A 27,958-nucleotide genomic window follows, 5' to 3' on the forward strand; every position below is an offset into this window, starting at 1 on the left:
CCTGGCTGGGGCGCCCGAAGGACCGAGAGCCGGGAGGTTTCAGCACTTCGGAGAGCTCCGCCCCTCCCCTGACCCTGCAGGCTCTGTTCTGCGCTACCAGGCACTCGCGCTTCTGCCTCGCTCGCAGACTGCTGTTTTTGGACCCCGCCAGGGTCGGAATCGCCCCCTACACCCCAGCCCCGAGGCATGTCTCCCCAAACTCTTTGAGCACAAACATCCGATTAACCATAAGACGGCTGGTTCCTTTCCTGGAAAAACAATTCAAATCCCGCCCCTCCTTCACCCTCACCCAAAGGATGGACAGAGAGGCGGAGTGGGGTGGGGAAGCTGTACGTGAGGTGTGGGGGCGATGGAGGTGGGTACGCAGTGGAGGAGAGGACGGCAGGAGCTCTTTCTGCGGAAGCCAGAAAAGGTGCGGGAACGCAGGCAAGGGCCAGCGTTGCGGGGCTCTTGGTGTGGAGTTCTCCAAGCTGAACACGGAGGTGGAGGGTCGGGTCCTCAGGGCTCTGAGGGCAAGGGCAGGAGTTGGCTGGCTGGACTAAAGAGAGAAGCCACTGTCCTTGCCCCCACTTCACAGATGAGGAATCAGGCTCAGTTGGTTCACATGACAGCTGGATACCAGTCCTGCAGGATGTGTGTGTGCACCAACTGGATGGGGAGAGGCCAGATAAAACACATGGGGAGACAAGCAAGACCGAGGACAGGAGGCCACAGAAACCAGAAATATCTCCAAACAGTCTTGAGTTCTTCCAGAAGCTGTCAGGCAAAGCTGCTCCAGGTTCTCTGAAATCCCTATTATGGGGTGGGGCCTTTGGCCTCCCCCAATCCCAGAACCCTCAGTAGAACTGTGGAGAGCTGAGTTGGGAACCAGAGACCTGGATTAGTCTTTGTTCTCTGCCTTTGATCCAACTGGGTCCACAGACAACTTGGGTCCATAGAACTTTTCTGGACCTATTTCCTTATCTCCAAATGGGACTGCCAAGCTGTCCTGCTGACCCCACAACCTTGTTATGACATGCAACGCTTTTACTCCTGGGGGCGCTCTATCCGCCCGGCATGGGCTTTTGAAGGGGTTGGTGTGGAGAATGGAAGGTATTGACAGGGGCCTCCAACAGATGGGGCTGGGTTCATTCTTGCCACAGAGGGCAAAGGTGAGGCCTGGCAGGGCCAAATTTGGGTCACCTCATCCACAAGGCCTCATACCCCTTTTTCCAAAATAACAGAGCAAGTCAGGGTTCTACCTGGGTTCAAACCATGGCTCCACTAGTTGTATGGTCTGGGGGTAATACCAGTACCCTCCTCTGAGGGTTTTTGTGATGAGGATTAAGAGATAATACACACTGAGTCCTTGGAACAGGATTTACACTCAACAAATTCAGTCTAGTCCCCACCAAGGAATTCTTCCTCGATTGCAGTGGGGTGGGTGCCCTTCTCCTATCCTTCAATGCATAGCTCAGGTTCCAGCTCTTCAAGGAAGGCTGCCCTAACCATTTCAGTGCTCTCTGAGCTCGAATGACTTGAGATTACAGAGATGGAAGTAACTTGAAGCGGTTGCACAGAGGAGAGGGTTCAGAGAGCTTCTGGGTGGGTGACCACCGAGAGATCTGGGGAGAGTAGCACTCTGAGAAAGCATGGAAAACCACACCCCCCACAGCAGAATTGGGTGCAGAACTCAGTTCTCGCAGTTTCTGATTTTCCCTTCACAGGTTTGTGATCTGGTCTAACCTCAAGAATTTCCTTGTGGCACCAGTAAGAGGAAACAATATCTATCTGGGATTCTATAATAAAACACCTACCTTTAAATCCAAGGAGCCTCTTTTAGAAGTTATTTGTTTAGAAAACTAGTCCTCCCTCCCTCCGTCCCTCCCTCCCTCCCTCCCTCCCTCATTTACACACATTTACCACAGGGACAAAGAGCTACATGAGGCCTTAGGAGACACACAAAGACACATTTCCTTGACTGGATTGTAAACTACTACATTTAAGATACAAATACAAATCCCTCGAGTTTAAACAGGTTAAGGGAAATCTTTAACAAAATGTGAGACCCTAGAGAAGAGAGGTACCAGTTGGTTGGGGACAATCCAGATTAAGCAGAATCTGGGAAGACTCAAAGTTTCCAAAGGGGATTTAAATGCTTGACCCAGTGTCACCTGTCCATCATTCGCATTCCTAGGAGAAAGGCCTAAGTAAGGCAGATAGCCCAACAACCAGGGAATGCTGTTGCCTGGAGAATACCAAACACTTTAGTTTCGCGGTATGTGAAGGTGATAAATATGGGAATGTACGTAGCACTCAGAAGACCTGGATGTCTGAATAGGACATTTGATGTGATGGCTCTGCATGGCAGTGACATAACCTATCTGGCTTTGGGAAGACGAATTTGGACACCGTTTTTAGGATGTACGTGGTAGGAATGATGGGGGCTGGACTGAGACGGTGGCAGTGGAAATGCACAGGAGGTGAAGGGTTGGCAGAACTTGGGAATAACTGAAAGAGGGGGAAAAAAAAGAGGTTGTAGAGTACAAGCCCTACATCCTACAAGGGAGGAAAGTGAAGCAGAGAAAAGTGATTTGCCTTGCCCTAGGTCACACATCTAGCTGATGTGTCTTTTAGTCTAGAGTCGACTGTTACATATCCTTTTCTAGAAAATTCTATTGTAGAATCTGTAATTCTGCAAGTCTCATAGTGTCTGGGGCAGAGTTGGGCACACACACAAAGAAAGCTCAAGTACTCATTAGTAGCAAAAGCGCTGGGTGGCTGATTTTCCTGTAGACCTCTGCAAGATGGGGGGTAAATACCCGTCTCCCAATTTCTAACTGGCTTGTAACTTGAAATGGATGAAGGCCCATGAGTACGCCCTTCACTGTACTGAGGACACAGAGTAAGGGGAGACCTGAGCACCAGCACCTGGAGTCTTGGGGGGATGAGTACACAAGACCAAGCTCCAGACACCCATTATGGTGGTTTCTGGAGGGATCCAGCTTTTTGAAGGTTACATCTTCACTCCACGCCCACAGTCCTGGGGGGGAAGCAATCAAGGTGAGTGACCTTCTGTCATTCCTACCTATCCGCCTGTCACTAATTAGGTTGCCCCAATCCTTAGCAGGGCCCCCCGGAAGCAGGAAGTGGTGGAGTACACAGAGACACGGCATGCAACAGAGGCGGCAGCCCTTACCTGAGTGGCTCTGCTGCGGCACCAGTTGGGGCTCCCCCCTTAGGACGGCAGTGCCTGGGAGAACCCGGACCCAGTTCAGTCAGTTCAAGGCCCCCCACCCCGCTTTGCCCCCCAATCACCACCCCTCCCTTCATCCTCCATAAAAACAGAGAGGAGCCTGGTGAGGGGCATGTCATCATTTTAATGATGTAGATCTTTGGTGTTTCCCTCATTAGCAGTCAGACTATCCCCTCTCCTCCCACCACAATGTTTCTATGATGAGTTACAAACAGAAAAGAAATCACATTTTCATACTAAAAACAAAATAATCAGAGCCTTGATTTCTCCACTAGAAACTACACGTACAGTTCAAGATTCCACATGCAACACCTTAAATCACAGACCAAGACCTCACATTCTGACCTGGAGTCGCATCCCCGCCCCCAGCCTTGGGCTGGCTCGGGCCTAGGCTCAGGTAATACTGACACCCACAGGTGCTGCTCTGAGGGCCTGGGGGTGGGGAGGGAGGGGCTTGGTGGACAAGCCCTGGGGGCTGGCCAGCCTACACCCCCCACTCCTGAGTGAGGACCTGCCCACCATCCCTTCACCCCATCCTGTATCAGGCAAGCAGGCTGCCCCCTTCACTCCGTTAGTCCCCCATTAGCAAGTGGAGGAAGTCCCTGTGCTCAGGAATCTGGACGCCTGGCCTGATCCCTGACAGTGGTCTCCGTGGGGCAAGATGATAAAACAGGCTGAAGCTCTGGAAGGCTCAGAAATAGAGATGGGCTCTGGGGGACAGGCCACTCCTCCTGCTCTTGGGCTCCTAGTGGCTCTGCCCACACAGCAGGTGGACAGGGCAAAGCTGCCCATTGGCTATGGTCCAGGATGGCATGGCCCAGACCTGGAAGACTGTTCACTTTCTGGGGCTCTCTGCCCAGGGCTGAGTCCCTTGAGCTCTGTTTCTAGGAGAAAGGGGGGTTCATGGCAGGGAGACCCATTTCCTCCTCCTTTCACACTCAGCACAGTAGTGTGGCTCTCCTGGGCTCCAGATCCTGGAAGCTTCTAGTCCCGAGGCAGGCCTTGCCCATTCGCCTGCCTCATGCCCGCCGACTGACTTCCTCTCGACCCCCCCACCCTCTTGCTCCTGCTCCGATGCAGCCGCAGCTCTGCCGCGGGTACAGTTCTCAGTCAGCTGTGAGGTCCGATTTCTGCTCAGCGGTTCGAGGGGAAGCACCAGTGCACACGTTTGTCTCTACCTGTTCCGTGGCTCCTCACTGGGGCCTGCAGCTTCCCCCGTGCTGCTGCCACCACCGTCAGGAAGGTGGCTGCTACTGGTCAGGTCGCAGTGCAGGGTTGGTCCCTCAGTGCTGGGAAGGGGAACAGGGGTGGAGACAGGGGAGGAAGAGGGCAGGGCTGTCTGTGGGGGTTCCCGCCCGGGGGTGCCAGGCTGGTCCCAGGAGGCTGTCCGGGGGCTTAGGCCTCGCTCTGCCAGGTGCACAGGTTCCGGGAGCAGTCCCCGCGAGGTGGAGGGCTGGGGCGAGGAGGTGCGGGCGGCACTGGGCTCCGTGCCCGTCTGGGAGCTGCGGTGAATGCGGTGACTGACGATGATGTTGTTGCCAAAACCGCCCATGGAGGCCATGGTGGTGCTCTGCTCCCTCTGCACCACCGCCGTCATGCCCCCCTCTGCCATCAGCCGCTGGATCCGGCTGAGGGCATCCTCCCCACCAGCGCCGTACTCTGAGCCCTCACCTGGAAGGTACAAAGCAGGAGAGAGAAGGAATTTGTTGTTGGCCTGGTCCTCTGAGCCAGGCAGGCAACCGCTGGCAGGCGCTGGGGGATTCCAGGCTAATAGCAGAGACAAGAGGCCCACGGCCTCATTCTGAGTCAGAGACGAGAGTGGTAGAACTCCGGAATGATCCCAACTCATACTTTTGTTCTACTGGTGGGGAAACTGAGGCCTAGGATAGCATGAGGTGGCCAAGGCAACCCAGCCAGTTAAGAGGAAGAGCTGGACCTGAAGGCAGACGTTCGGCTTTAACCCTTTCAGCACCAGTGGCAGGCTAGTCATTAACTGAATGAAGGCAGCTGAGGCCCAGGCAGCTTGTTTTGCTTGCCTGCTTCCTGTCGGGGGAAAACTGGTAGCCCTGGGACGGGGTATGCTGCCTGGTCTCTGGAAAGAGAGGGCACTCCACCGGGTGTGGCTCAACGGCAAAGGGTGTGCTTTGCTGTTACTTCCTAAAAGTCCCTGAGGAAGACTGGACTTTGAACTGTTCCCTAGAAGGCATTCCATCACCTCTCTCTTCCCCCTCTGCCCACCAGCTTTCCTATTTCCCACGCACTGTTCTCCTGGGGCTGGGCGCCTGATAGCCTCACCATTTCCTGGAGACAGACAGTGGCCCCGTGGTGAGGGATCAGCCTGCATCTCCAGGCAGGGAGACAAAATTCTAGTCCTTCCCTCAAAGGCCAGGGCATTCCCTTGTGTGGACAAGGCTTTGGCTCAAATCTGGTTCTGCCACTCACTACTGTGTTTCACCGAAAATAAGACCTAGCCAGACCATCAGCTTTAATGCATCTTTTGGAGCAAAAATTAATATAAGACACAGCCTCATATTATATAAGACCTGATATTATAATTATATATTATATGTTACATTATAATATTATACTATATTATATTAAAGACCCAGTCTTACAGTAAAATAAGACTGGGTCTTATACTAATTTTTGCTCCAAAAGATGCATTAGAGCTGATGGTCCAGCTAGGTCTTATTTTTGGGGAAACACGGTAGGTGCGTGATCTTACTATCCACATCCCTCAGTTTCCTGGCTTATAAAAATGCGATGAAACCTCTGGGCAGAGGAAATGCGAGTGCTCGCCAAGTGCCTGGTGCATGTCAGACAACAGTCAGTGGTGGTGGTGGTGGCGGCGACCCTGGGGTCTGGAGCGGAGCTCCAACCTGAGGCACCTTCCCTCCAGCTTGTGCTCAGCGGGCAGATAAGCAGGCCAAGCCTGAACTATCGATTTGTTTCCTCTGGCTACTTGCTGGCAGTTTGGGATTTTGCAGATTTGGGGCTTTGATAGTGAGTTTTTTCTTTTTTTGGGGGACTTGTCAACAGCTAATTTTACAAGACTCTCCTTGCTCCTCCCTGCCCAGTCCCTTCTCTCTGCTTGTTGCTGGACTGCCAGGCAGCCAGCTGCACAGCACATCGGCGTCTAAGGCCCCATTAGACCTTCCCTCCTCGTTAGTACTTGGCACCCTCACTCAGGCCTCCCTCGGATCTCACTGAGGCAGTTCTCAGCCCTAAGCAGTGGGGACTCGGTCTGGATTTTGGCTTATGTGCAGCTTGCTTTTTTCCAGATCTCCTGGTCAGCTCTGCCCATCCACACACCCCCTGCCTTAAGACAGCTGCCCTTATAGGTTTTCCCCTCAGACTGCTCAGTGCCAACTCCCAGGGCAGAAGGAACAAGAACCAGCAGGGTTCTCAGGGTACTTCTCTCAGGGGACAAGCTGTCCCACAGTGGGGCAGCTAGTGGGTCAACCTAGGGTCTCGGCACCAGCACAGCTTCTATCCTGTAAGCCAAAAAGGCTGCCTGGGGAGGCCCAAGAGGACATCGCTGCCACCCTGACTGCTTTCCAAGAACTCTGCCCTCAGGCCTCCCCAGCCCAGCCTGGGATGTGCAGTGGGCTGGCCCACGGCCTGCTGGCATTGGAGCTCACGCTGCTGGGCTCTGAGCCGGGTGAACTAGCAGCTCTTTTCACGTCGTTGCTGCTAGGGGCCGGACAGGGCTGCACTGGGGCCCTAAGGAGCTGGCTGCTGCCACGCCAGCAGCTCAGAGGCCCTGCTGCTGGCACTCAGACCTGAGCCCTCCTGTCCTCTCCCACTGCGCCTGTGGCTCCGGTCCTGGCCACTTCTCACCATGACTATGGCCGTATTTCCTCCTCCCTGTTCTTCTTGCTTTTCACATCGTCCCTTTCTACGCAGCCTCCATGCTGCTTCTATTACCATTCCAATTAAGCTCCGATTCACTGAGTTCTGGTTAAATCCATACTCTTCAGAACCCAGCAGCTCCAAGAGGCTCCAAGCAGTCAAGACTCCTTAGCCTGAGATTTACGGGCCCTCTGGTCAGGCCTTCGCCACTTTCCTGACTGTCCCTTCTGCACCCAGTGACCTCAGGAGAGCAGAGTCAGCTTGGCAATATGCCCGCCGCCCTGACCGCACACTGGGTGCTCCCCCTGCTCTGCCCTTGCCCATCGCCTCATGTCTAAGGCCCATTCATTTTCAGGGGCCAATGCAAGCACCACCTCTCTCACCCAGACTTCCACGGTCCCCAGCTGGGAGGGCTGCTCCTTCCAAGCCCTCCCAGTGCCTCTCTGTGTAAGGTCATCTGTGGCTACAGTGTCAGCCTTCGGGGCTGTAAGTTCCTGAAGGCCTCAGACTAAGTTTTATTCACCTTTGGGTCCAGCGTCTAGCATGGTCTTGCACTTGGTCAGATGAATGCATGAGTGAATGAAAAGGGCTCCCAAGCTGCTTACAGGTGCTCCAGACTTAAGGTGGCTTTTGAAAACTGATCACATGTTCCCCTCTGCTGTGGGAGAAGCACTTTCCTTTCTGTACTTGCTTTTTGAGGGAAGAGACATGGCTTCATCTCTGAATCTGGTTCCCTCTGCAATACCTTTGGATTCATGGTCCCGAGACATAAAGTAAGTGCTCGGAAGCCTGGCTGAAAGAATTAAAAATGTACACATCAATGGTTTCCTCTGGGCTGGGTGCAGACAGCTTCAGCATAGACAGCTGTGAGCTGTGCTCGTCTTGGGAACTCTAGGCTAAGCGCCACTGAAGGCAGCCAGCACATTCTTCAGGAGGAAAGCACATGCGGCTTGAGGGAAATGGCAGCCACGGCCAGGGATCCAAGCTGCCAGCTCCAGGAGCAGTGGTGGCTAAGGGGTTAATTCTGCTGTCTCCTTCTCTGTACCAAAAGCCTTTCTTTTTGTCTTTGAAAAAAGGAAAACTGATTTAGTGTTGACGAGAGAGCCTTTCTTTGGCAATTTCTAAGGTACATTCTGGATGCAGAGGCCAGAGTGGGATAAGCAACTTCCCATAATGCCCTGTACCCCACTTTAATTATGGGGGTTTTAATGCCCAGAAGAGGGAAGTGAGGCTGAGTTAAAGGAGGAAATACCCCTCCTGTCCTTGGGGGTACGCTGGTCTTCCAGCCCCTTTTCACATGTGCTCTTCCCTGGCCTAGGGCCCACGCAACAGCAGCTGGTCTAACTACTGTCTTCACCAGACCAGAAAGAGACCCAGGCCACCTTGCCCCAGCGGTCGGAGGCAGAACCATGGGCTCCCCAAACAGTGCGGCGCAGTTAAGCCCAGAGGCAGGGCCTCGCCTCCGCTCCAGTCCTTCCTTCCACACACGGCCCGAGTGCCTACTGCACGTCAGGCAGGCGCTGGTGCAGAGCTGGGAGCCGACAGGGAGCCACGGGCATGCGTCCCCACCCTTCTCAGTGCCAGGTAGGGAAGCTTTAAAGCTGGACAAGCCAACAGCCGACACGTGCAAATTCCCTCTGTGGAGGGCTCTTCCTAGAAGTTCTAGAAAGAGCTGAATGGATTTTAATCAAATTTTTTATAGAATAAGAAAATGAGGAGCAGCCCGGTGCTAGCTGATGGGAACCGGCTGAGGGAGGGGAGGCCACAGAACAGTAATTACCACAAGCAGAGCTTGTTCCCCACGTAATAAATCTGGGCCCCTGGTGTGTGCGCGTGGGCTGTGCAGGTGGTATCCCCCCACCCCAGCCCTGCCTTCTAGCTGAGCCCAGAAGAAGGGGTTTCTTCTACATGTTCCTACAGATGCGGCCACCAGTCTGCCAACATGGAAAGAAGCAGGGGTAGGGAGTGGGGCGGTGGTGTGCAGAGCCCTACGCCTGCCCACTGGATGGGCCAGAGAACAAGTGTGCCCGGAGAGATCCTTGATTCCTGGTCCTTCGGCCTCACTACCAGAGCAGCAGTGGTCAGTGGTCGTCAGTGGGTCAGCACCTCACAACAAGGCTCCAGGCCCCAGGAGAAACGAGGCTGGCCAGTGACACCGTCCGTCAGTCGCCACGTCTCTCCCCTCAACCCACATCTCTTCTCCTCCCCTGACTTCTTTCTGGTGTGGGGCTTTCTGAAAGGGCCTGTAATGCTGAGCAGAGCTGGTGGTCCAAAACGCTGGGCCAAGTTCCCAGGGAGAGGCAGTGAGCTGAGAGCCTCTTCTACCAAGGTGCCAGCTCCTGACGGCTATTCCTGCTGAAGAGCGTCTCGGGCCTCTGAAGGGTTCACCCATCACCATTTGCTTTCCTTTACGGGGACGAGACAGGGAGGGAATGAGGTCCTGGCCTTTTGAAACTGGTGGCAAGGGAGCCTCTGTCTTTCTGCCAGCCTTCCGCTCCCACCCGAGACAGGAAGACAGGCACTCATCACTGACTGGAGGTCAGACAGGGGCTGATGCTGGTCCGGAAAGAAAGAGAGGAATCACTTTGTCAGTTGTAGAAATGTCTAGTCACTATGCTGTACACCTGAAACTAATACAATACTGAATGTCAACTGTAACTGAAAAGTTAAAATTAAACAAAAAAGAAAGAAAAGGAGAGGATCTCTGGGAGGTGAAAGACCAGAGGCTGCCCTTCTCACGCTGGCAGCTCCAGCCCCCCAGGACCCCTGTTGCACTTCATCTCCAGGATGAAGGCCTCACCCCCAAACCAGCTCCCTACAAGCTTTCCTCCCTGCACATGCAGTCTCAGTTCTCATGTGCCGGGCAGGCTACGAACACAAACTTGCTAGTGGTCCTGTGTGTAGTGTGATCTTTTTGAAGCTGGTGCCCTGGCAGGTGCTGTGTTCTCTGCCAGAAAAGCCTTCTCCCCCACCCCCACTAGCTCCTCCTCATCCTTGAAGGCTCAGCTCAGGGTCACCTTCCGGAAGTCTTCCCTGAGCCCACAGGCTTGGCATGGCCTCTCTGAGCTCCCGAGGTCCTTACCGTAACAAATAGTTATCTGTCTCCCTCTCTAGACTTTGACTTCCTTGGGGAAGGACCAAGGCACACTTGTTTTTGTAGCCCAAGCAGCTAACGTGGTGGACAATCAGTAAACGGCCATGCGACGAAATCGGAGGAGACCGCCTAAGACTAAGCCTTCAGCCTGGGGATGGCGGGAGGAGGCTTCAGCTCTCTCCTCCTCCCTGAGGCCCGAAGCTGCAGCTGGCTGCTCCAGCCTGCACTGCCAGCTGCTATGGCCATGCCACGGGGGTTTCCACCCAACCAAGAGTCACTGACCTCAGATGTAGGAGGTGGTCTGGGCCACAGAGCAACATGGGACTTAACTTTAAAACATTTCAGTTCATGGCAGCGAGAGGGACAGTGCCCTGTGGGGGGTCTGCAGTATAGAAAGCTGTTTCCTGGGGTGACGGGCAAATTGGTGACTTTTTGCCTGATGCACACCACGGCTTCTCGCATGGTCTCTTTAGAGCAAATGGCTCCACACAGACCTAGAAAATGCATGTCTGTTTGGAGGCTGGCTTGTTTGGAGCTCGGCCCAGCAAGAGGGCTGGGGCAGGGGGTAAGGAGAGTGACTGAGTGAGAACAAGCCTGTTTAACACAGCTGCTAACAGACTCCAAAGTGGCTCGAGCTCTACTGCTGGGCAGTGCTAATTGGTTCTTAGAGGTGAGGCTGGCACAGAGAGCCAGGGCTGAGGCTGGCTGAGCCACACCTGAAATAGGTGAGAGGAAGGGGCGGACGGTGTGCCAGGCTGCAGTCAAGATGGCAATGATCCATGGGTGTAACAGGAGCACAAGAGGAGCTCAGCTGTCATTCCCAAACCTGCCAGACTTGCAGGGGGCAGACAGCTACCGTGCGGGGTGGCCTTGGAAGCCTGGGGTCTGGGGTGCATGTCGCTGGAATGAGAGCTTGTAGCAGTGTATGTCTCGTAGCCTCTGTCATCTTGGTTACTTTCTGTGCGCTCTCTGAAGAACAGCCTCTGTCCTCCACGTTTTAGAGAAGAAGGTCAGGGTACTTGGTGTTCAAGCTGGAAGAGCAGCTCGGCTTGCTGGACTCAGTAACCCCGATCAGGGAAATGATGTGCCCAGGCAGGTGAGGGGTACACCCCTGACTGGGGAGTGGCACTCCCTTAGTCTGTCCATGTGGAGGGGCTAGGAGCCTTCAGGTGGGTCCCACTGTGCACCCCCAGGCATAGTTCTCCTCCAGCATTACTGGGCGCTTACCTTCGCCAGGACCTGACGCTGCTGTCCCCGGCTCCTGTATCTCCCTCTCCGTCTGTGTCTCGGCATTCTGCAGCTGAAGGGCCAGAGTCTGCGTGCCCTGAGATGTTACTGACGTGGTGGGGTTCCGGGGCTGCAGCCCAATCGCATTCATCAGGCCCATGTCTCTGTCTGTTCTCCACGTGGCTCTGCTGGTCCTAGGGAGAGAAAGACAGACTGAATTCATTCAGGCCAGGCTCGGGACAGCACCCCTCACAGAGCTCTGCGGACTCCACGCCAGCCTCTGGGGACGGCCTCGACCAGGCCTGCAGACCCGAGAAGCTCTGTAACTCCCGCAGCTGCCTCCCAATGGCAGTTAACCCGCCTGTCCCTTCTCCAGATCACTGGCCTGGGACAATGAAAGGAGGCTGCAAACCATCCAATTCTGCAAACCCAGCTGGTTCAGTCACTCCCATAAACAGAGAGGGCTTTTCTGGGGAGGTAGAAATGGCTGCCCTTCAAAGACTTTTTTAGATTCAGAAAGCCACTAACTGAGATCCATGGGACAAACAGTGAGCAGTAAAGGACTTTTTCCTCCAGCTTTTCTTTCCTTCTAACTATATGCTGACAAAATTCCAGTTTAAACTCTTGGAATTTCCACTTTGGAGGAAAAGCACTGGGACTCTTATGAGGCTGTTCTGGGATCCTCCTTTAGAAGGAAAACAGACTCTTGGAGGAGGGAGCACAGGCTGCCTTAGGAGGAAGGCCCAGGCCAAAGGCTAGCACCCTCTTTCCTTGGTATTTCCCAGGCACTAACCCTGGGGATAGCTAGAGCTGGCAGCAAAGAGAGCCTAGGACTTTTGAAAGGTCACCAGCCGCGCATATTTCTGGCTGTTTCTGGGGACTTTTTCTCCAGCTGTGCCCTGCAATTCCTCGAGGAGTAGTAATTGCCTTTGTTTTCTCAAAACGTTCCAGTCTTCATGAATGAATTAGGCGCTAAGAGTATCAGTACCAGTTCCTACTCTCTACTTGGCCCCTGGGCTACAGCTCTGGGCAGCATGGACCCTGAGGCCCCGGTACCTGGAAGATGTCCGTGGGCCACGAGCACACTTCCTAGGGACAGGGTCCCTCTCCAGTGCCCCGTCTTCTCTCCTCAATCCAGTGTGCCCAGACACCAAGGCCACAATGAGAGAGGACGAAAGGGTGCCCTAGCTTACTCTAAGCCAAAGCTCTGAGAGCAGAAGTTTTATTCTCTTTCTTAGTCGTAGAACACTTTCCTTGAATGGAATCGATTCGTGTGCAAAAGCTCAGTGCATGAAACGGATCAAAGAGGAGCTGCTTTGGTTGAGGAGGCGACCCCGAGAGCCCTGGAGCCAGTCTGGGAGCACTGCTGGAGAGCCCATCAGAAGCAGGAGGGACGAGCCCCGCCAGCCGTGCTCTTCCTTCCTCCCTCTCTCCTTCACAAACTCACCCAGGCCTTTCACTGCTCCTGCTGCTGGAGTGGACCGTGAAGACAGTCTCGTTCAGCTGGTCCCAGTAGTACTCAATACCAGAGTTTGAGGCCCTGAAAATCAGTTGGGAAGGATGGAGGAGACAAGGCGCAAGGTGTTAGAGAGGGAATGGCCAGAACTCTTTATAAGTCCAAGGCTTTGTGGACTGAGGCCTCCTAGCCCTCCTTCCTCTCTCCTGGGGCTGAGCTGAGTCTAGGACCAGAGACACGCCATCAGGATGCTCAGCCAAATGCCTGTAGTGGTAGTTCTAGCCTCTTCCTTCCCCCAGACAAAGCCTAACTGGCTCCTCCTTGGGGCTGAGAGATAGCTAAAAAATAGCCACACCAGACAGAGGCGGTGAGTTCTGAGAATTCTTCAGCCATAGAGAAAAGAGCTAAGATGGCAAATGAGAGGCTGCAGTGTCCTGGAGAGACAGGGTGTCAGTGGCAGCCCTGCCTAAAGGGCATGCTAAAGAACTCAGAAACAGAAAAATCTCAGGCTCCCTATTGCCAAGGTGCAGGGAGAAAGGGAAACGAGGGTGCCTTAGCATTCTCCGTTTGCCTGGAGCTCCCACTGAGCCGGAAAGCTTCCCCCTCCCCCCCCTTTTTCTATTCTGGACTTAGAGCCTCCTTTGCCAGGGGAGGCTGGACAAGCAAATGGGGAAGGTGACCGCAGGAATGCTCAGAAACTTCTTACAAGGAAAAGACAGAAGAGTTTCTATCTGTTGACTTCTCTGGGCTGCCAGCCTTTCCCTGGTTCCTTATTCCCCCCAAAATGGACTATCAAGTAGTTTTTTCCACCCTCACATGGGCATAGCTGCCAGAGGGAAGCAGTGGCCTCTGTTTTCTATACTGATTTGCTGCCTCAGGCAGCAATCCTAATTGCTCATGGTGGGTCTCAAACACAAGACTGCTTTGCTTTTAGAGATTCCTCCCTGGAAGGTGTTACCTACACCAGTCATCGTGGTTGAGGGTGGGGCCGATGCTGATGGTGGCAGGGGGATAGGAGGTGGGAAAGAGGTGTCTTTGAGCTTTTTGTTGGAACTGAAAGATATTCAAACCAGCCAGTTCTGCTCCTAAATGGGATGGGACATGCAGGGATGGCTACGGACTGAACCGTGTCCCCCAAATTCATATGTCGAAGCCCTAGCCTCCAATGTGACTGTATCTGGAGCAGGGTCTTATGGGGTAATTAAGGTTAAATGAGGTCATGAGAGTGGGACCCTAATCCAACAGGACGTGGCCTTATCACCATGTGAAGACACAGTGAGTAGGTGGCCATCTGCAAGCCAGGAAGGGAGTCCCCACCAGAATCCGGCCACGCGGGAACCTCATCTCGGACTTCCAGCCTCCAGAACTGGGGGAAAAGAACTTCTGTAGATTAAGCCGCGCAGTCTATGGTGTCCTGTTACAGCAGGGGAGCTGACTCAGACAATCTCCAACGAGAGCCGGCTTTTAAACCTACAGGCCTAGGTTACCTTTCTTTAACAACAGAACTTCTTCAATGTAGAGAAAACAAATCAAAGTCAGCAGGCTCTGAGGATTATCCAGGAAGACATGAGTTGTGGGGGGTGAGGTAAGGTGCCTGCTTCCCAAACAGGAGGACTAGACAGGGCCGGGACCTGCCAGGGCGTGGTCGACGAGGGGTTTATGTCAGGGGGCTGTGCTACCGCAGGTGAAAGGAAACAGACGTAGGCACTAAGCCCCCAAGCCCGCTTTAGAGGGCTCCTGAGACTCTGGGAACTAGGCTTCACCTGAGCGCCCACTAGTGCCTGTGGAGGGACAGAACCACAGCCAAACAAAAGCACTCTTCCTCTCCCGGCTCTATACCGTGTTTCCCCGAAAGCAAGACCTAACTGGAAAATAAGCCCGAGCATGATTGTTCAGGACAATATCTCCTGAACATAAGCCCGAAAGCGTCTTTTGGAGCAAGAATTAATATAAGACCTGGTCTTATTTTTGGGGAAACACAGTACTAACCTTCCCAGCAACTCTCAGAGGGCCCGCGGGACTGTGAATTTGATGAGATCTTCTTCAGACCACCCCTTTAAACAGTAGTATCTTCTCCCTCTTCCGAACACTCAGCTGTTTTTGTGGGGGTTGTCTGAGAACAGAAGCACTGGCGAGGGAAGGTGAGAGGAGCGGACCTTGTGTTAGGGAGGAGGCAAATGGCCAAGTCAACGGCAGAGGCCTCCAAAAACAAAGCCATCACTGCCAACTGCCAGGGAGCCTCTGATTTACAAACTTGTCAAGATGTATTGACAGGTGGCAATACTATGTGGGTCCCTGCCAAATCCTTCCTCTGTAATTCTTGCTAGCCAGGGCTGGTTAGTGACAACAAACTGTTCACACCAAACCACGTATGTTGTGACCAGGAACCTTCCTTCCTGTCTCAGGAAAGAGGCCACCGAAGGCCCACTCTCTGAGCTGGGACTGTCAGCACGATGCTTATGGCCAAAGGGTTCCCTCATACACTTTTCATCTGGCAGCATATGTCATCAGCTCAGAGCTGTGGATTCCGGCCATTTAGTGTCGAGGTCAACTATAGTTTAAACAGAACAGGGGTGACGGATGCTGTATCGAATGTACTGCTCCACTCTCTCCCACCACCCCAATCCTTTCTGCTCCCCACCAACAGGTCTCATTCTAGCTCTGATTTGCTCTACTTTCTATGGTCGGAGAAGCTCAACTATGAAAAACTCATGGATTTGAAAGTTAGGTTGAAATTCCATGTACCAAGCAACTGAGTTGAAGACACCCTCTCTGGCTATGGAAACTCTTAGCCTCCAGTACCCAATATCACTGATTTCCACCTCTGAGCTAAAGAATGGTCCCGACCATCTCCTTCCTCCTTGGGTCTTAATGCGGACGAATGAGTCACTGCTCTAGGTTCTTCCTGGAAGGTAGGGACACACAAAGGGATGAAGGATGGAAGGTGAATCAGGGCCAGCCTTTGCAGATGGACTCGCACCTAACAGCTGCTTTCTTCCAGCAGTGGCAACAAGCTGTGCTTCTGGGCTTGGCACAATCACTCCCTCATGGCTGGGACCTTCTGGGCTCCCTGAACAGCGCTAAGAGCCAGCCTGGCCTCCTCAGGGGTGGCAATGCTCTCACAAAGAACTCTGCTTTGAACTTCCCCACTGCTAGGGAATATTCCCTTTGAGAACATTCTTCTTTCATCTATCTGTTACATGGTTGCTAGGACCACATGGCTGTCTCTTTGGAAAAAAGAACTGTTTCTAAGGAGAGTGGTGTTTATCCCTGTTACCGCGTATCCCCAAAAATAAGACCCAGGTGGACCATCAGCTCTAATGTGTCATTTGGAGCAAAAATTAATATAAGACCGGGTCTTTATAGTATAGTATAGTATAACATTAATATAATATAATATAATATAATATAATATAATATAATATAATATAATACAATACAATACAATACAATACAATACAATACAATACAATACAATACAATACAATACCGGGTCTTATATTAATTTTTGCTCCAAAAGACGCATTAGAGTTGATGGTCCGGCTAGGTCTTATTTTCGGGGAAACACGGTACCTCTGCAACGTGGGGAAGAGTGGTCACCTGGCTCTTGTGGGGCAGCGCTTTGGATTCCTGTCCCCTCCTTGGTCAGTGATACTTGACTGTAATGTTTACAATGGTAGCTCCCTTTTAGGGGACAGAGCTGGGGCCTTGTCAGGAGTCTCACATTCAGTCAAGGGGCCAGATGCCCCAGAGTTCCACCTAATTTTTTCTGACACGAGTCCTTGAATTCTGTCTTCTGAGAAGAAGTGGTCTTCTCAGCAACACCTCCTTCCCATTTGTAGGGCTGAGCTACAAAGCCGGAAGTGAGCAAGCACCCCCTCACGTCAATCTGGTACTTCACACCCACTGTGGCTACGGGTGGGGGTGTTGGCTGGGCTGGCGGTCAGCCAGAGGCACAGCAGCAGCCAGAGAGGAGTGGTGGGTGGGGAAGTCAAGTAAAGGAGAAAGGAGTACCTCACTACTAGGCTGGGTGGGGAGACTCGACTATCAGCCACTATAACGGCTATGTAGAGGGGCTCAAGGGCCAGGCCAGTTGTTTGTCTTGTCACCTGTCCTAAGAATTTCTTCCCCTGGAGAGATGGCATGTTTCCTTAGGCCTTTTTCTCCTGTCAGTGGGGTTTTAGTGCCACCAAGAGATGCCCAAGGAGCCTGTTATCTCTGCCTTTGTGCTCGGAGTGCTGAGGCTAAGACAATGGAGGAGAAATCAAGAGTAGAATTGAGAGCACAAAATGAGGTGCAGCTGCTTGTGCCTGGGACAAAGGCAGACAAGCACCTGTTTTGCACGGAGGGCTGTAATCTTGGCCCAGCTGGCTGGCTGGCTCCTGTGCCCGCGGGGATGGGTGTGCCAGGGAGCTGCGTCACACAGGGATAGGCAGCTGCCTACTAAAGAGACAACAACCCTGAGCTCCTACTTCCTTATTGATTTGTTCTCCTCATTCTAGGCCAGACCAGCCACACAGATAACACAGGGACCAACCTCTCTGTATCAATCACCTGACCTGCTTAAATGTCTCAACACCATCTAGAGCTACACTTTTTACCTGAGCTCGTCAGAGTTACAAAGTTACATGTGTGTTCGTTCATGTGGTATGTTTTTATGTGGAAGAGAGTACACTGCTTTCATCAAGATTTTAAAGGGGTTTTTAATGAAAAAAAAAGGTTCAGAACCAGCTACAGGAAAGAGCTCTGGATTGAAATTCCCTCATTCATCTGTTGGGAGGCACTGGGTGAGTCTTCACTTCCTTACCTGAATACTGTTCAGTCTTCTTTGTCTAAAGCAAAACAACCATACAGATACGAAGGTGACTGAGAGCTGGAGAAACTTTGAATAACTTAGGACAAAGTCTGTCCGTCTTAATTTACATGGTACCCTTAAATATCCCGCCCTAAGATTTGGGGCATTTGCCAACATGACCCAAGAGATCAGGAAAAACAGCAACACCAAACGAGGCAGGCTAAAGTAGCTCCCTCTCAGGCCAACACTACTTGGTTTATGATGCATGCTGTTTGCTCTGCCAAATGCTGACGCCACCTTGCTCATGAAAGAGGCTTGAATTCCTTGAGTGCGTAAGGGAGGTTCCCCAGACAGTCCAAGATGGCTTCCGCCTGCTGAGACTGGATACTGAAGATGACGCATGGGGAGAAAAGAGAGGCCAAAGCCAGCTTCATGTTTGGCTGAGACGTCTGTGACTCATACCAAGTATGCAGGCTAGGGTTTCAGACATCAGAGCCTTGGTGGGGCCTTGACAAACTGGAGGTAGCGAGTCTGCGTCTGTAAGAGCAGATCACTTTTGCAAGGGTGGAGGCCGGGAGTCTGGCTGGGACAAAGATTAGTGGCTGGATCCACAGACCAGACAACAGTGATGAGAAAGGATGTCTTACAGGCAAAGAAAGTCCTGTAACTACAGTGTTGCTAAGAGTAAAGTTAGGGTCCAGAATTCTGGGCCAGTTTTGGAGAAACATGCCTATTAGATTCCTCTTATGAATTCCTAAGAAAAGCTGAAGACACAAGACAATCAGTCTCATGTGCTTTGGGGAAAAAGAAATATTTCAGGGCAGATTGATCCTGAGACTATGGACAGGCTGGGGGGAAGAGCAGAAAGGGACAGACTGAGCGGCCTGGGCTACCAGTGGCACAGTCGTGAATGAGGCAGGCTGTGTTCTGGAAAGGCACAGGAACTAGTGAAAGGGGCTCTGAATACAGAGCCCGAGGAGAGCAGCGCCGGCAGAGCCAAGCAGTCTCCCAGCTCCAAGCTTGACTAGGTCAGGCTGAGACAGCAGCCTCGCTTTGGGAGTGGCTCTGAAAATTACTGATGGAATGAAAGAGCTGACCTTAGAACCAGGTTTTCTTTCTCCTGGGCCAGCGACCTAGTTCAACTAAGGGCTCAATCACCGGTCATCTACCAGGTCACAAGAACTGACCCAAATACACACTCTAGGAAAAATCACCAAGGGCAACGTGGACACACCCAATAAGCCAGAGACCCTACAGCAGTCACACCAGGCTGCTGATCTACGGAACACCCCTGGAGAAGACTGCACCAAGTGAAGGACAGCGTCAGGACAGCCTGGAGGCAGAAGTGGCATTTAGTCGGCTGGAACCCTGCAGCGGCCCACACAGCAATCAGCTTGATCTGCACTGAAGCACACAGCTTTACACTCCCCACCGCTGGGTATGGAAACTGATGACAGATCTGGCTGACTCCCCGGGTCTTGAATGAAAGCTGCCTGAATAGACCTCTATCCTCCAAAAAGCCACAGAGAGGTGAAGGGGTATCATCAGGACTTAAGACAGAAATGCTCCAGTTCCCTGTCCCCCTCTGAACCCTTACCTCAAGACCAGATAATAATCATTTTGATTTTAAATTGAGCTCTTCCATCTGCCTTCACTATTATAATAGAGCCAGAGCCCTAAGCAGAAAGGAAAAGAGGCAGGACGGAGACAGAGCTAGGCAGTTAGAGATCAGTGGCTTGACAAATTAGGGTTTCAACAATCCTCTATTTCCAATTTTATTTCTTAAGTTAATGTCTATGGAATTTACATGAACCCAAGACCACCTGTTGAATTTTTCAAAAAGGGTTTAGAAAAGCATCTTTAATATCTATGCTTCTGCCTGTAGAGAAACTTTTATTATCCTTAGGGAACCAGAGAACAAGGGAAAACAAACAAACAAAAAATAATGCCTTAGATGGAAGAAGGCATAATAACTAAACCAGGCTTTTGAAGGTTTCTGGAATGAAGAGCTACCCCTACCATCCCCTAAGTGAAAAGGACCCTTTAAGGAGGAACCCCGAAAGTAAGGCAGGCTCTAGCAGGACTTGGACGCCCCACCGAAGCGACCCCACTGCGTCGGCCAGAGCCACGCTGAGGCCGGATGTAGAAGGCTCCCCTGCATGCACCCACCCCACCGCCCCCTGAGCCACTCACTCTGGTCGGCAGATCACCAGGTCTCCTTTGTTGGTGCCATAGGCCAGACCGAGCCCGGGCTCAGGCAGCCAACGGGCAGAGTTGATGCTGACATGTCTCCGCTGGTCAGCAGGCATGGGGTAAAGGACGTTGAAAACTCTCTGGGTGGGGGAGAAAGAGGGAAGAAAAGAGAATGGGAGGAAAAACAATGTGTTACCAAGAATGACAAAATCCAGGTTTGTGAAACAAGTCCCTTCTACGGCCTGAAGCAAGTTAAAGACAGGGAGGAAAGGAGATTGCTAGGCTGGGAATGGGATGGCTCCTGGCGCGTATCTGAGAACTTGGGGTGGGAGAGGGGAGGGGGGACCCTCTTGCTTTAGGTGAGGCTAGGACTCTTTCAAGAAATACTAGGGGCATACTCAGACTTTTCTGCACGAAGCTTAGCTGTGCTTTCCTTACAGCCTTTTAGCACCTCTCACATCATCGCTTTAAGGTAACCCCCTGGAAAGGCCCATTCTGAACCCAGCTCACTAAGAAGACCACCTCTAACTGTCCTCTGACCAGACAAACCAGTGAGAGCCAAGCTTGACTGGTAGTCCCGTTACCATGGAAATCACAGCGCTCTCACAGCAATGGGAAACTGAAGGTAATAGGGGGGTGGGTGGCAGGGGTGATAACATCAGAGAACATTAATTCATCTAATTAAAAGCAATGTTAAAACTGCTATTGTTAAGGAAACCGAAAAGGTGCAATAGGTGTAGGAAGCAGGACAGAGGGGAATCTTGAACACACAGGTACATGATTTCTTTCTACTTTATACAAACCACCATTAACTAGATTGTTTCCATTTCTCAAGGAGAGTCTCCTTTCAACAGTCTACATCTTTCCAAAGCTACTATTTTCTCAGGAGGCAGTTTAGCTACGTATGTCTAAGGCTTGAGCTGAAGGTGAAAGAAAGCCTCTAGTCTCTTTGGCCACTGACCTACACGATGTTCCAGAAACAACTTTAGTTGGAAATAGGGGCAGGGTAGTGGGAGAATGTAGGACACGGACCTTAGAATTTGAAAGACCGGGCTTGAGCCCTGACATCACTGCCTAATAACTTCTCCAGATCTCAATTTAAAACGAGAGAGCACCAACGTTCAAATAATTGGGTAGATTAAAAGAAATGATGTATAAAAACTGCCTGGCATGATGCAAGCTCATAAATGATAACTGTTGTTATTACCAGGAACCTGTGTCTGGGGACAGGAAGCCGGGAACCTGTAAACTGGAGTTTTAGTCAATATGACGTTTCCCCCTTTAAGCCTTCTCAGGTTTTAATCTATAAAATAGGGACGAACTTCATAAGGACAGAAAAAGAAGAAAAAAAGAGACCAAATGAAGAGTGTGACTGAGAAAGTCATATTCAAAAATGAATTTAGGGTGGTACGATAATTATTTTTCTGATTATCCTGATGAGAGATTAAACATAAAGGGAAAATAAGCAAAAACTGAGCTGGGGGATCCACTGAATTGACACACATCAAGTCACAAAAAGCCTTGGATTTGGGAATGCTCATTCATGCGCCTTGTGTGTCTATCTGAAAGGCTGTTACCAGGACAGACTCCAGAATAGCACGTGTTCCCAACGTACTGACATTCGCACACAGAACCTTGCTCTGGGTAAATTTCCAGGTGTTGTGGTGCCGAAAAACGTGCCTAGGCAGCTAATGGTGCAGTGCCAGAACGGCCCTGCTGCGGTCCTGAGGGTGAATAGGTTGTTTATAGACATGGAATTGGCTCCGGTTTGAGACCTAAGACTGTCCCACCACTGTGTCATAAGGGCCTCCTAGGCCCCTCCTGTCTGACTCAAGTCCAAATGTAAGAGATGGCCAGGGCTTCTTAAATCTTTGGTGTAACTGAAGAGACTACTAAAAAAAGAGTCCAGTGGAATATGTGCATTTCTAGTCATCCAGAACATGGTGGCCTGGCCTTTGGATACTCTCGTCCTTGCACACATTTATCTGGCAGGAGCCGTGAACACAGGCACGGCCACTCCCCTCCCCCAGCCTCACTGCTGACTATCCGCGGAGATGGCAACCCCCGTCTTTTCCCTTGGCACCTAGTCAACCCTTTCCTTCAAATCGGGATGGGGTATAGTGCCTTCATCCTTTCTCACAGAGGTTTTCACCTTTCCAGAAGGTAACCAATGGTTTCTGTGCCCCCTGTAGGCAACTGGTTAAACATGACTCGGTCTACACACCCCAAGGACAAAGTGGTTGTCATCGGACGATTGTGGCCGGAATCACTTAATCTGTTGATTTTTCCTTCTCCCAAAGGTCAGAGGGTGTGAGTGGGATACACCCAGAGTTAAGAAGGGATGGGTGTGAATTTCAGCAGGGGTGGGTGAGGAGGGCCTTGGTCTTGGGCTGTGGTAGCTCCACTTGGGCCTCTTACCAGCCTCTCCCCTACAACCATGGCAATTCATAGTTGCAGGGAATGAGGCAGAAAGGACCACAGATGCAAGGGGGATAACAAGGTTAGTGAATCAGATGCTTCAGGTTGTGCTAAGTTTTTTGATGGGGGTCTCAAAGAAAAGAATAAGGGAACTCTTTTCTAGAAATGTCCCAGACCAGGAAAGAAGCAAACAAGCCTCTCACATGCCACAAATTTACTTTTTATAGTTTGTTGCTGCAGAGGGATTAACAAGCAAATACTATCAATCTGCTTCTAAGTATAGGAACTTGCTTTGGGGACAAATCCTCAAGAGGACAGTATGACAAATGACTCAGCTTAGGTGAGACAAGGTCAGAGGGATTGGAGAGCAGTAATTAAAGTTGCGACCCCCAGACCTTACTGCACAGAGATGCACAACCTCCATGGCTCTAGGAGTCATGGGGCATCGATCTGTCCTCTGGGCATGGCAGCCCCCACCCCTCAATCCCCCGGTCCTTAAACAGTGTTGAAAAGGCAGTTTCGAAGTACCCATCTCCTCCAATGTTTGCGTATTAGGCTAAATCCTGCTTGGTGGCAGGACGCCAGAAAATGCCACATGAAGATCAGCAGTCTCCAGGATTCCTGATAAGCACTTGCTTGCTTATCACACGCTAATGCGGCGGTGGGGAGGAGGGGGCAAAAAATACGGGGCGGGGAGAAGGGGAATGAGGGTGGAGGATAGGCAGGGATCCTGATTTATAGGTCCTGCCAGGCTATCTGGTCCAATACTCCTTATTTCACACATGCCTGAGACTAAAGGAACTCTAGAGGAACGAGAGTCTGGCCCATTTTGAAAACCACTCAGAAATGTAGTTTCCACTCTTTTCTCTGACTGGAGTTTAACAGCTCTCAAAGCACCTCAAGAGGGGGAAATGCTTCTCACAATTAGCCCTAGAGACAAGACAGCATCTGGGCAACAAGTTCCCCAGTGCTGACAGATGATTAGGTAGCGCTGGCTACTTCCTAACCACTTATGGTTTCGGCTCTCGATCTTTTCCACCCAGTGACTGGTGCTCTGTGCGTCTCCCCCCAGACTTCAATGGGGTCTGGCTCTGGCTCTGTAAACCCCAAGTTCATCAGCACTGACAAGAAATAAGATCTGAGATAGCGTAAAGGACAGATCTGGCCTTAAAGGCACACCAAATATATCTCCACTAAAGGTTTCCTTAACACAAGTCAGGTGCCCTGAAGCTCCCCATTGGATGTTAAGGACAAAGCTGGGTGGCCTGCCACAAATCCCAAGTGACACCCCAGGAAGCTATAGCACCAAATTTCATTACACTGGAGGAGGATTATCAGGACCTGGGGACCTTTTGAGAAGATGGATACAAAAGCCAGCTGCTGATTCATGTTTGCAGAATCCTGGTTTCCCCTGTCTCAGCTGCAGCTGTGCCCTGGTACATGACAAATGGTGATAGAAACCCCCCACCCCAAGAAGACTGTTCTCATTTCTGTCTGACATCTAGGAAGGGAATTGGAATCAATACACTGGAAGGAACAAACTTTTTAGAACCAATGCCATCAGCACGTCCATAGGGAATGAGTCAGGTCACCAAGATCTTTCTGGGAGATGTGGGAGGAGATAACGGTCCTTCCACTTCTGGGGTGCAACACAATCTCTTGTACCGCTGCCCCTCCGTCCCTCCAACTCCAACAGGAAGTAGGAGCAAAAGAAAACCATTCCTAGATCAAAACTAAAGGCGTCTTGTTTCTTGTTCAAAGACAGACAGGAAAAGAATGAGGCAGCCAGAGGAACACCGTGGGGAACCTTCCTCTCCATCCTTTTAAAATTAAGAGGAAAAATGTATTGCTGTCCTCACCAAGATACTTTCTCTTTTACCGCATGTCAATAAAGCTGAGACCATCAGTCCAAGCAGCAAACTGCACTGCTCAGATCAGGCCAGATAAGTAGCTAAAAGAAAGAACTTGGTGGTTATCTTGTTTACATTTGGGAACCTCCTCTGTAAAGCTGGAACCTTGCCATGGTGTCGAGGTCGAGAGCACTTGGCAAATATCCCTTGTTTTAACTAAGACAACAGAAGCTAGTTGGAAGAAGGGGCCAATTGGAAACTGAGGCTGGAAGGTCATGGGAGTGTAAGCGAAGGGGGCTGTGAGGAAAAAAAAAACTGTGAGGAGGAGAAATGCCTTCAGGGCCATGATGGGAACAAGCGAGGCTTTACGCTTTTAGAGAGGGTTACTAGAGGAGAATTAACTCTCTGTGAAGAGGGAAAAATCAATGAAAAGCAGATGCTAAGAGACAGCTGACCTTTCCATTGGAAATGGATGGCTACACATCTTGTCACACGCTGAGAAATACACACGTCCCAGAGCAGGCAGGGGAGGCAGTCTATGGTCACCTCTTCTTCCTCGACTTGTTGATGTGCTTAGATTCATGAATTACTGGCATTTCCTCATTCTCTAGGAAAATCTGATTGTTTTTCAGAAACTTTAATTTCTTTTACTGGCTCCAAGCCTTCTTTATATTCTACTTTGGAGTTCAGAACTCACACAATGTTGATTTTAAAACGGTTATTTTAAAACAAGAATCAGAATATCAGGTCACCTAACTCTCCCTTTTATTCAGCTGAAACAGGAACAAATCTGCCTAGGTTAGCCTTGTCCAAATCAAAGCTCCCCCAACAGAAAAGAAGAGCAAACACCTCCTTTTCTTAACTCTTTCGAACTGGTATCCCACTGCTGCCCTGAGGTCTTTGCTAGCCAACCTCTTGGGATTTGTTGCGAGTTGTGCATTTTGTCTTATTCATTTGTTCCTCTCAAAGAGATCCCAAGGACAAAGGACAAAATTTTATTTTTCAATCGGCCTGATGCTTTGCAATGGCCATGTCTGGCTATTAGGATCAAACCACAGAGATGACTTCAGCTGAGGGGTCTACTGTGCTAAATGAAATTCTGAGGCACCCAGTGCTCCTGCAACTCCCCAAAATTAAAATGATTACTTCCTCCTGTTCCCACATCTCTGAGCATAGCTCAAGTTCCGGAACTTCTTTGGCTTTCTAAATCTCAAAGGAAATGGTCAAGTGAGTAGCTATTCTAGATTTTCACCTTGGATAAAGAGAGCCTTTTAATGTATTTCAATACATTCAATACATTTTGGCTCATAGATAATTTTTTGGAAGAATTACAGGACGGGGGATACACTGAAAAAACAAAATATTTTGCCTTTTACTTTTGAACCAATCTACTAGGAATCTCTCACCATGTCTCAGGGCTGGGCCTAGAACCCTGAGAGAGGGCAGATATTGGGCAGAATTGTGGAAATGAGCAAGGAGCTGCCTATTTTCCTAAGAATTGTCTCATTAATACTTTCATTCAATCACTGTTTACTGAGTCACATGCTAAGCACACCAATGATGGTGTGTGCAGGAAATCCATGGCATGTAAGATTTCAAAGTGACACGCATTCCTGGAACAAATGCTGAGTGCCTCCTGCGTGCCAAGCACAGTGAGTGCTGGGAATACAGCAGTGAAAAGGTCAGTTCAGAAGCCAGTCATCTGCCATGTACGCACCCGAAGAGCAGCAGGATCGGGTCCACTTTGTTCACTGTATTCCCAGATCTAGTGATGTACCTGGCCCACGGCAGGGGCTCACTAAACTTGTGCTGCATGAAAAGAATAAAAGGCAGTATAGACTGTACTCTATTAAGAAACCATGGAGGAGGGCCGGCCCGGTGGCTCAGGCGGTTAGAGCTCCATGCTCCTAACTCCAAAGGCTGCCGGTTCGATTCCCACATGGGCCAGTGGGCTCTCAACCACAAGGTTGCTGGTTCAAGTCCCACAAGGGATGGTGGGCTCCGCCCCCTGCAACTAAGATTGAACACAGCTCCTTGAGCTTAGCTGCCTCCCCAATTGCTCGGTTGGAGCGCAGGCTCTCAACCACAAGGTTGCCAGTTTGATTCCTCGACTCCCGCAAGGGATGGTGGGCAGCGCCCCCTGCAACTAGAAAACGGCAACTGGACCTGGAGCTGAGCTGCGCCCTCCAAAACTAAGACTGAAAGGACAACAACTTGACTTGGATAAAAGGCCTGGAAGTACACACTGTTCCCCAATGAAGTCCTGTTCCCCTCCCCCAATAAAATCTTTGGGGGAAAATAAAAAAAGAAACCATGGAGGAAAGAAATCGTCAAAGTTGGAGGAATCTGTCATGGAAAAATCTGCCTAAACTAATGGCTTTGACTGCAGTTCTCATGTTATTTTTAATTTTTTTATCTTGCCCCCTCCCTTTCCTGACAAATCGCATCTGAGACATCCCTGACTTCTCCCTCCCCCTTTCCTGTAATGTGCTGAAGAAAGGAACTTTTTGAGGATAGATGCTTTGTACCACATCTCAGAAGTCAACTTTAAGATAATTGCAGCGGAAGCAGCTTTTAATCAACTGACAGGCAGCTTTAAGAAAATTAATGAGGACAAAATCTTAGGAAGGAGTAAATCATTTCTGACAACAAAGCTGTCTCTCTTTTATCCCAATCTCCCCTTGAAGAAATAGTGCCCTTCCAGGATACAAAAATAAACTAACGTTTTGGTATTTGCCACTCCCAAGGCAGGTCAAGATTACAAGGCTCAACTTTCTTAGATTTCTGGAGAATATTCTGGATTCAACTCGAGTTCTAGGTCACTTTGGAAAATCAAACTTTTAGAATCTGGGGAAGTATAGATGATTGGATTATATCACAGGCTAAATTCAGGGCAAGGAGGGAGGCAACGTGAAGATTATTTATTAAACAATGAACAGGAAAAGAGCCTACATATGTTAGTTACATAAACACTGGTCACTGCTGACAGACTGGACACCCATCCTGACCCAGCGGCTAAGCTACAATTTAGTTATGACTAATTTGAGCATTCTGGATACGACGCGTTTTCTGTGCTACATTTTAATGAATTTTTAATAATAATAATCAGTCACCACTAGGCTCTGGGAAGGTAGCTGTGAAATGGTATAAAAGAAAGCAAACCAACTAATGTTTCTTTACAACCAGGTGACACTAAGATACCGATTAACGGGTATCACAGTGAGGCCTCCCATCTAGGATAACGGTGAGTTCAGTGTTGGAAACAGGAACTCTCCACCTGAAAGAAATGCTCCTTCAGATGGGGAAGGGCCTGGAGAGAAAGATAAAGAAATTGCTTCTCAGTTTTTAAGCCAAAGCATCTGTCTCCTATAACACATAGGCAGACAGGTACGAGCTCGCAGTTCAGAGGCCGAGGAATCTCAACTGTAGGCAGGTTAAGAATTTTAATCAAAATTGGAAAGACGCCTCCTGGCATTAGCCCTTAAAGTAGCATCACTAGGAGGCTGGCGTGATCCTAAATGCTTAACATCTTCAGGGCGGGAGGCACTAATAAATCTCTGAATTTCCTGGAAGAATCTGAAAGATCTGGTTACTAGGAGCCATAGAGGTAAACCAGATGAGATTCCAGAGACAGGGTGAAGACAAAAAAGAAAAGGACTAAGCTGTACTGACAGGTGAGGTGTGACTAGCATCCCCAGGCATCAGTGATTTGTTCTCAGTCCTGACCGAGTAAGCAGCCACCGGGAGGGGTTGGTCAAACGCGATGGCGGGGCCTCAGTCCCAGAGCTTCCATTCAGCACGTGTGTGTGGGGGGTGGGGGGCTGGGAATCGGCATTTC

General features: G+C 50.6%; 1 protein-coding gene across 13 annotated transcripts in view; it reads right to left on the bottom strand.

Annotated features, from left to right (window-relative positions):
• Nucleotides 1-3,339: 3,339 nt before the first annotated feature.
• The window catches only part of AMBRA1 (autophagy and beclin 1 regulator 1), a 155,834-nt gene continuing 131,215 nt past the window's right edge, over nt 3,340-27,958 (bottom strand). For 7 of the 13 annotated variants that reach the window (XM_074336304.1, XM_074336305.1, XM_074336303.1 and 4 more), the window contains 4 exons: nt 19,853-19,992; nt 12,856-12,948; nt 11,409-11,602; nt 4,264-4,906 (listed from right to left, as the gene is read on the bottom strand). In XM_074336304.1, the coding sequence (XP_074192405.1) occupies nt 4,410-4,906; nt 11,409-11,602; nt 12,856-12,948; nt 19,853-19,992 (924 nt within the window). In that variant the 3' untranslated portion in view covers nt 4,264-4,409. Of the gene's footprint in view, nt 4,907-9,495; nt 9,644-11,408; nt 11,603-12,855; nt 12,949-19,852; nt 19,993-27,958 lie in introns of those variants that run through there. The other 6 variants (XM_019743637.2, XM_074336308.1, XM_074336309.1 and 3 more) reach the window with 2 other exon arrangements.

Source organism: Rhinolophus sinicus, linkage group LG06 (assembly GCF_036562045.2).
Source record: "Rhinolophus sinicus isolate RSC01 linkage group LG06, ASM3656204v1, whole genome shotgun sequence".
In the NCBI taxonomy this organism is placed as follows: domain Eukaryota; kingdom Metazoa; phylum Chordata; class Mammalia; order Chiroptera; family Rhinolophidae; genus Rhinolophus; species Rhinolophus sinicus.